The sequence below is a fragment of the Tripterygium wilfordii genome, chromosome 4, assembly GCF_013401445.1.
Source record: "Tripterygium wilfordii isolate XIE 37 chromosome 4, ASM1340144v1, whole genome shotgun sequence".
NCBI lineage: Eukaryota > Viridiplantae > Streptophyta > Magnoliopsida > Celastrales > Celastraceae > Tripterygium > Tripterygium wilfordii.
Genome location: NC_052235.1, coordinates 8,469,547 through 8,479,022, shown reverse-complemented (window position 1 = coordinate 8,479,022; position 9,476 = coordinate 8,469,547). Strand labels below are relative to the sequence as shown.

Below are 9,476 nucleotides of genomic sequence, written 5' to 3'. Positions count from 1 at the left end.
AGGCAATAGACACCTCCAACAATCTAGCTTTCCCAACAAATCTCTCTCACTCTCAATCCTTCCCTTTTGGCACCTCCCCCCCCCCCCCCCCCCCCCCCGCCCCGGTCTCTCTCTCTCTCTCTCTTTGATCTTCTCAAAAATTTTATTTTCCTAGAAAGTGAAGGAAAATAAAAATTGCAATGGTGGGACAGTCAAGAAAATGGATGATACTTATAGCCACAACATGGATACAAGCATTCACGGGGACAAACTTTGATTTCTCATCATACTCATCAACCTTAAAATCTGTTCTTGGGATTTCACAACTTCAATTGAACTATCTCTCTGTTGCTTCTGATATGGGGAAGGCATTTGGGTGGTGTTCAGGTGTGTCTCTCAGCTACTTCCCTTTATGGTCTGTTATGTTCATGGCTGCCTTCATGGGTCTCTTTGGTTATGGCCTTCAATGGCTGGTCATTCAGAATATCATCTCATTGCCTTATATCCTGGTTAGTCCTCCTCCTCCTCCCAATCTCTTCAAATTTAGTTTTTGATCAAATTTCTTAATTTTCTTTGTGAATTTTAATTTATTACAATATTTATTTCAGTATTTTATTCACTTTGTCCCTATTCTATCGGAAAGCCAGTGAACTTTTTTTATGAAAATTAGTGAAACTCAATGTGACAAAACAAAACAAACACAACCACAAAAAAAAAATTAAGTAACTTTTTTTGTAACCAATAACAATACCATACAAGTTTATTTTTTGGATATCCGATATGGGTCTAAATTCGGGCCGTCAGACCCTCGCCCACATAAGTTTTCCACCTTGATGACAGTGTAAGTTAAGCCAAGGTCCTGTGCGTAGCCACAAGGATGTTCTCAGTAGGAATCGAACTCATGATAGGATCTTGAGTCCATACAGTTTGACCCCAGAGAGATTCACCAATTAAACTATCACCCAAGTGATTAGTTGTTCTTATGAAAATTAGTGAACCTCAATCTGACAAAACAAAACAAACACAACCACAACCACAAAAGTTATTGAATCTAGGTCATTTGCTTATTATCTATGTCTGTGTAGAAATGGTAAGTAGAAGAAACACAACTACAAGTCAATGAATTGACCATGTTTTTGTGATCCTTGTTTCATACGGGGGTTGTCACATGATATACATACACCTTGCATATATACACATATGTGCATGATTGGAATGGAAATTACACCAGTCTAATCTATTTACATATATTTAATTTCAAGTGGTTGATAGCATAGTTGATGAATTTCTCAGGGTCCAAATCATATGGACTCGGGAGATCCTAAGTTCAATTATCACTAGGAGCAATACATTTGTGGTTCCCCCTCTATTCAAGCTTTACTCACCTCTAATTGTAATCTCGTTTGATTAATGAAATTTCTTCTTTTAAAAAAAGAATTACAAAATTATACCAAGTTCTAGGGGTATAAATTTATACATAGTTTCTATGTACAAGACCTCATAATGGATAATATTATACTTCCTTAAAATTGGATGAAATACCGTAGGGTATTATTAAGGGTTAATTATATTTTTCATCACCGAAAGATATGGATCGTTCACTTTTAGCACCTAAAGATTGTTTGTTACAATGTCATCAACCATTTTTTCAAAATGAAACAAAACAATCACTCAGGCAGATTTTGTACAATGCCAGTCAAATGTCCTGTTGATGTGGCACTAAGTCAACCAATTTTGGTCCAAAATGCTTATGTGGTTCCAAATCAATGCTTTTTAAAAAAAAAAAAAAAAAACTTCTATTAAATTTGACACAATAATATTTTAGGGGAAAAAAACTTTCATCTACTATCACAAGAGGTTCATCTTCAGCATCAATGTTGTACAAACTCCATCCATCTCTATCTATGTTTTCCACTTCCTCATCCTCTTCATTCTCCAACAATTATCTTTTTTCCAGATCCAGATTTACAAGGGTTCCATTCCTCTCATATACCCTAAATCAGCATCTGCCTTCTCTAGATCCATATATTCCGCCTCCAAACAATCATCCCGTTGCCATTATTTGGGTTGTGAAAGAAGGTGAGAGAGATAGAAGGAGAGTGAGGAAGGAGAGAAAAAGGAATAGCTTTTTTATTTGAAAATAAGAAAAATAGTATATATTGCCACATAGGTATATTTTGATTATTTATTGTTGATTTAATGCCACATATGCATTGGCCTTGCTCGGCACTGTAGTAATTATGTTCGAGTGATTGTTTTGTCTCATTTTGAAAAAATGAATGATTACTTTGTAACAAAAAAATCTTTGGGTGCAAAAAATGAAGGACTCCTATCTTTCGGTGATGAAAAGTATAATTAACTCTATTATTAACGTATAATTTTACATTATCTCATGCATTATCCAAACAGACCCAATGTGCTGGAGACCTCTGACAATCTAGCTAGATTGTTGGAGGTGCCCTTTATGGGTAACAAAAAATTTTATTTTTATTTTTAAAAATCATAAATAATTAAATATGTAGTATTTTTCATAATAAACCCAACAATATATTTTTTGTTCGAAATAAAAATCAAATTCGTCATGATCAAAACACCGAATATTTTGAGTTTATATTTGACGGTCTAGAATTGTCATCTCATTTTCATGTTGAATTTGATTTTTGTTTCGAACAAAAAATATATCATTGAGTTCGTTACGATAAACACTACACATTTATGCTTTTTAAAAATAAAAATAAAATTTTTACTGCCCAAAAAAGGCATTATAGCGGGGCAACCACTCGTCTAAGCAGTGTCGCAGTACCAAACGATGCAGCGGCACCAGCGGATCTACTGCCATCCTGTAAACTCCGGATTCCGAAGCTTATGGGATGGCGTTTGTGTCTTTATTTTTTTTCAATTTTTTGTGGTTCCCACAGTGATGATTACAAATTTATTACTTTTTAAATAATGGTTGGGCCCACATTTGTTTGACTTAACATTTCTTTATTAATTTTATTTAAAAAAATATTTACATTATATTTTTACTTAACAATTTGTTTATTAAAAATTTTTATTAATATTTACAACATTATGTTTTATTATTTTATATCTTTTACTAATTAACATTTTAAATTTTGATATAAAAAAATTTCTAATATACTTAAATTATTTTTAATTTTCATAAATTTTTAATAATTTTATTATTAAATTTAATTTATTAAATTTAATTTATTATTTTTAATAATAAATTATATTTATTAAATTAAATTTAATAATAAAATTATTAAAAATTTATGAAAAATTATTATTAAAAATAATTTATATCATTATTCCCACTTGTATCATATTCTAATATTTAATTAATAAAAAATATGCTTAAAATTAATTTAAATAAGAATTATATTTATTAGATTAAATTTAATATAAAAATAAAAATATATAATATTATTAAATTTTATTTCAACAGTTTTTTCGCTAGCGTCAGTTTTTACTTCACCAAACACCCCACAACATCTTTCACAGCTTTAAGCTCAGTTTTTTTTTCACAGTTTTTCCGTTAGCATTAAAAATCAAACTTTCCGCTCTACCAAATGGACTCTATGTATAGAAAGAAATATAGAAAGAAAAAAAGGCAATTTGTATTTATGACATAATAAAATTTAAATAGTTTAGCACATCATTTTGTTGAGGTTGAGACTTAAGATGATAAAAAAGATGGTTAATTATACTTTTAGTCACCGAAAGATAAGCATCGTTCATTTTTAGCACTGAAATATTTTTTGTTACAAAGTCGTCACCCATTGTTCCAACATGAGACTTTTTAGGTACTCGGTCAGATTTGTTACAATAACGGGCAGGGTCAATGCTGAAGTGGCATCTGGTCAATGATTGTAAAATTGAATGTGCTTATGTGGCAATTTAACATGGTTTTGAAAAAAGAATAATAAAAATGACATGTAATTTAAAAAATTTAAAAAAAACTTAGAGTTTCTCTTACCTCTCCCCCTCTCTATTACCTCTCCCTCTGCTACACTAAGTTCACCATGGACATGCCGATAGCCGGTGACGCCTTCAGATACCTCCCGAACGACTTCAACGAAATTGATTATCCAACACAATCCCATTAACATTCATACCCCTCAAACTGTAACCATAAACTGATTTACCAAGCCATTGGTGGAGGCTAGTGATGCAACAAGCTCAGATCTGGACTACAGGGACCTCGTGAGAAAGGCGTGGCTTTGGTGGAGGCGAGGCTGAACCTGGATATTTGGCTCCCACAAAATGATTTACCAAACCAACCTCCCCCGCAGGATGGCCATGGTATCTGTGTAGGATATGAAGAGAAGCAGACCAGACAATACACACCCAAATAGTACAACAAAAGGTACACATTAATAGGGAAATAATCTCTCTCTCATAGTCCAGATTTGTACAAATTAACAGGGAAATAATCGGTTGAAGAAGAAGAGTGCGATGGTGGTATTCTTAGAGCTATGGTGAGAGAGATTCAGGCAAAAGGGCAATGGAGCTGACAAATAGGGAGGGGTATGTTGGGGATTTTGGAGACTTATGTGGCAATATGTAGGGATTTATTTTTATTTTTTTTCCACATGAGCATATCTTGACCAATGACCTTTAACTAAATGTCACGTCAATGAAACGCCTGACCGAACTTAATGCCACGTCAGCGAAATTCTGCCCGAGTACTTTAAAAGTTTCATTTTGAAACAATGGGTGACGATTTTGTAACAAAAAATCTTTCCGTGTTAAAAATGCACGACGTCTATCTTTCGGTGACTAAAAGTATAATTAACCCTAAAAAAGATGGCAAACATGAGAATATAGGTATATTTTTTTGGTAGCACTATGTATCCCTAACAAATTAATTTAGCCATAATCACTCATAACATGTAATTAGATAACGTAATAACGAAAGTCAATGTAATTAGACAATGTAATAACAAAAGTCAATGTAATTAGATAACGTAATAATGAAATTCAATTTAATTAGATAATGTGATACTGTTATGGCTGGTTATGGACGAAAAAATTAGGGATATAAGTTATTTTCGATATTTTTTAATGAAATATTTTATCATAGTAAAAATTGCAATTTTATTATAATATTGCACTCAAAACCAATAATTTGTTTTTTGGATTTCTTTAATCATAAAAATCCCAAATAATCATTAAATCATCAAGTGAGATTTTGTTACAAACCAATATAATAAAGATATTTTCCCTTATTTGTTTTACTATATAAATATGAGGCAATAGACACCTCCAACAATCTAGCTTTCCCAACAAATCTCTCTCACTCTCAATCCTTCCTTTTTGGCACCCCCCCCCCCGGTCTCTCTCTCTCTCTCTTTGATCTTCTCAAAAATTTTATTTTCCTAGAAAGTGAAGGAAAATAAAAATTGCAATGGTGGGACAGTCAAGAAAATGGATGATACTTATAGCCACAACATGGATACAAGCATTCACGGGGACAAACTTTGATTTCTCATCATACTCATCAACCTTAAAATCTGTTCTTGGGATTTCACAACTTCAATTGAACTATCTCTCTGTTGCTTCTGATATGGGGAAGGCATTTGGGTGGTGTTCAGGTGTGTCTCTCAGCTACTTCCCTTTATGGTCTGTTATGTTCATGGCTGCCTTCATGGGTCTCTTTGGTTATGGCCTTCAATGGCTGGTCATTCAGAATATCATCTCATTGCCTTATATCCTGGTTAGTCCTCCTCCTCCTCCCAATCTCTTCAAATTTAGTTTTTGATCAAATTTCTTAATTTTCTTTGTGAATTTTAATTTATTACAATATTTATTTCCGTATTTTATTCACTTTGTCCCTATTCTATCGGAAAGCCAGTGAGCTTTTTCTGAAAATTAGTGAACCTCAATGTGACAAAACAAACACAACCACCAAAAAACAAATTGAATAACTTTTTTTTTTGATAACTGAGGATACATACAAGTTTATTTTTTGGAGATTCGATATGGGTCTAAACTCTGGTCATTAAACCCGCACCCATAGAAGTTTCTCACCTTGACGACAGTGTAAGTTAAGCCAAGGTCCTGTGCGTAGCCACAAGGGTGCTCCCGGTAGGAATCGAACTCATGATAGGATCTTGAGTCCATATAGTTTGACCTCAAAGAGATTTACCAATTAAACTATCACCCAAGTGATTAGTTGTTCTTATGAAAATTAGTGAACCTCAATGTGACAAAACAAAACAAACACAACCACAAAAAAAATCACTTCTTTTGATAACCGAGAATGACACCATATAAGTTTATTTTTTGAATATTCGATATGAGTCTAAATTTGGGCCGTTAGGCTTGCGCCCACAGAAGTTGCCCACCTTGACGACAATGTAAGTTAAGCCAAGGTCCTGTGCGTAGCCACAAGGGCGCTCTCAGTAGGAATCGAACTCATGATAGGATCTTGAGTTTATACAGTTTGACCCCAGAGAGATTCACCAATTAAACTATCACCCAAGTGATTAGTTGTTCTTATGAAAATTAGTGAACCTCAATCTGACAACACAAAACAAACACAACCACAACCACAACCACAAAAGTTATTCAATCTAGGTCATTTTGCTTATTATCTTTGTCTGTGTAGAAATGGTAAGTAGAAGAAACACAACTACAAGTCAATGAATTGACCATGTTTTTGTGATCCTTGTTTCATAGGGGGGTTGTCACATGATATACATACACCTTGCATACACATATGTGCATGATTGGAATGAAAATTACACCAGTATTCTATTTACATATATTTAATTTGAAAATGGTTGATAGTTTAGTTGGTGAATTTCTCTAAGTCCAAACCATATGAACTCGGAATATCCTGATTTCAATTCTGACTAAGAGCAATATTCTTGTGACTACGCCATGAGTTTTGACCCAACTTACTAAAAGACAAACTTGTATAGCATCCTTCTCGACAAAAAAAATCTTAATCTTAACTCCCAAGTATTCTTGATTTTCCTTAGAACTAATCTCTGCTGAATATTAGTAGTCACATCATCTCAGAATTGCCACATCATCTCAGAATTGTCGTTACAACTACCAGTAATTAATCCGATAGTGAACCAAGCGACAAACGCTACTCATAAAGAATAGCACAACCACCACTAATTTAACATCTTAGATTCTTACTATGCACTTTGATTAGCAATCAAGAAGAAAAAATTACCCAGTTGAAAAGAAAATTGGACAAGGAAAACATAGAATATTTTCAATGGTTTTAATTTTCTTTTTTATTTTTTACAAAATTTGACAGGTAAGTAATACTACTATAAATTTTTATTCTTTTGTTTTTTTGTGTGTGATGTTGTTGGTTTTCACATTGAAATGGCTGAGTTTTCTCAGGTATTTCTTCTGTGCTTGATGGCTGGGTGCAGCATCTGTTGGTTCAACACTGTATGCTACGTTTTATGCATCAGAAACTTCCCCGCCAACCGAGCACTTTCATTGTCTCTCACCATTAGTTTCAATGGCGTTAGTGCAGCGCTCTATACTCTTATCGCCAATGCGATAAACCCTAGTAGTAAAACCCTCTATCTCTTCCTAAATGCACTCGTACCTCTCTTGACATCCGGCGTGGCACTAGTCCCAATCCTTCGTCAACCGCCCTCCGAGCAGTTGATCCCAGTTGATCATGTCATTGGCCGCGACTCATTCACCTTTCTTGTCCTCTACATTTTAGCTGTTATTACTGGCCTTTACCTTGTCCTGCTGAATTCACTATCTTCTGCTGCATCAATCGCGCGTATACTCCTTGCTGGGGCTATCATTCTATTAGTACTCCCCCTGTGCTTGCCAGGAATTGTATATGCAAGGGAATGGGCTCGTCGCAACATCGAGTTGGTATTCCCTTTTGATCACTTGAACTTTAGTTTGGTTGAAGATGATGAGCTTGAGCTTTTCAAAGAACTCGTTGGCGATGAGAATAGCAGCAGCTCAAATGGCAACTCCTATGGAGTAATAGACAAAGAAGGGTGTTTCAATAATATGTTTCAGAAGGAGAGGTTAACAATGCTTGGTGAAGAGCATTCTGCTAAAATGTTGGTGCAGAGGTGGGATTTTTGGCTATATTACATTGCATACTTGTGTGGGGGGACAATAGGGATATCTTATAGTAACAATCTAGGGCAAATTGCACAATCACTTGGACATTATTCGAAGCTCGATTCCTTCGTCACACTCTACTCATCGTGCTCATTTTTTGGTCGGTTGCTTGCCGCTGCGCCAGACTTCCTGCGTAAGTATGTATTTACAGTAAACCAGAACAAATTTGAACAAATTTTAGCTGAAAACTTATAAACACCATTGATACTTAACAAAAAGAACTAAGCTCACAGTTTTACCAATGCAGCAAGGTCTACTTTGCAAGGACTGGGTGGCTTGCAGTTGCACTTGTACCAACACCAATAGCCTTCTTTTTGCTTGCTGCATCAGGAAGCGAGGCAGCGCTGCGAGCAAGTACAGCGCTGATCGGGCTAAGCTCCGGGTATGTTTTCTCAGCTGCTGTCTCGATCACATCGGAGTTATTTGGTCCGAACAGCATTAGTGTCAACCACAACATCCTAATCACCAACATCCCAATCGGATCGCTCCTCTACGGCCTTCTTGCAGCCATAGTGTATGATTCACATGCAGAAAGCAGCAGCCTGCAGCAGAACTGGTTAGGGGAAGCAATGATATGCATGGGCAGGAAATGCTATTTACAGACATTTATATGGTGGGGATGCATTTCCCTGCTAGGCCTAGTTTCGAGTTTCGCGCTTTTCTCAAGAACAAAGCCAGCATATGACCGCTTTGAGAGAAACAGAAATAGGATCTGATTTCTCTTTTGTAACAGACAATGTTTTCCCCAGATGTATTAAGACTGCAGAACATTTTGGAGAAACAGTTGAAAGAAATGTAGGCATTAAGACCAAGAATACAAGTTCATAATATTAGATTTAGCTTAAGCGATATTGTAAATCAAACTAGCGCTGCTATCCCATAGTTCTTGCGCATGTTTTTGGTAATCAGCTGTGCTGTCTATAAAAAGCAGGACACTACGGGAGAATTAAAAAAAGAAAAATATAATTTTCTCTTTTTTATTATTATTATTTTATTTTAAGTAAAAATTAAATTGTGTTATCTATGTAAATTGGGTGCTTGGGGGCGGCTGTAGTAAAAGCTACAGCGGCCCCCGCTTTAGCACATTTGAGGTAGTTAAAAAAATTTATTTATTTTTTAAAAATTATACAAGTGTAGTATTCAGTCTAACGAATCAACGATATATTTTTTGTTTGAAACAAAAATCAAATTCATCGCGATCGAAACATCGAATGTTTTGAGTTTATATTCAACGGTTTAGAATTGTTATGTCATTTTTATGTTGGATTTGATTTTTGTTTTGGACAAATAATATATCGTTGGATTCATATAAACGATCAAAATATAAATATAATTTTTTTGAAATTAAAAAAAATCACTCGAAACTGTAA

General features: G+C 34.6%; 1 protein-coding gene across 1 annotated transcript; it reads left to right on the top strand.

Moving 5' to 3' along the window:
• The first annotated feature begins 5,349 nt into the window (after positions 1-5,349).
• Positions 5,350-9,004, top strand: LOC119997877 (protein NUCLEAR FUSION DEFECTIVE 4-like). Its single transcript, XM_038845105.1, has 3 exons — positions 5,350-5,698; positions 7,348-8,243; positions 8,354-9,004. Exons 1-3 carry the CDS (start codon positions 5,390-5,392, stop codon positions 8,820-8,822), a joined length of 1,674 nt encoding a protein of 557 aa, XP_038701033.1. The 5' UTR covers positions 5,350-5,389; the 3' UTR covers positions 8,823-9,004.
• The last annotated feature ends 472 nt before the right edge of the window (positions 9,005-9,476 follow it).

Excerpts from the sequence above, each read along its gene's own strand:
- LOC119997877 (XM_038845105.1), top strand. The coding sequence starts at position 5,390 with ATGGTGGGACAGTCAAGAAAATGGATGATACTTATAGCCACAACATGG. Across the intron at positions 5,699-7,347 it reads TCTCATTGCCTTATATCCTG|GTATTTCTTCTGTGCTTGAT; the intron begins GTTAGTCCTCCT and ends GAGTTTTCTCAG. Across the intron at positions 8,244-8,353 it reads GCGCCAGACTTCCTGCGTAA|CAAGGTCTACTTTGCAAGGA; the intron begins GTATGTATTTAC and ends TTACCAATGCAG.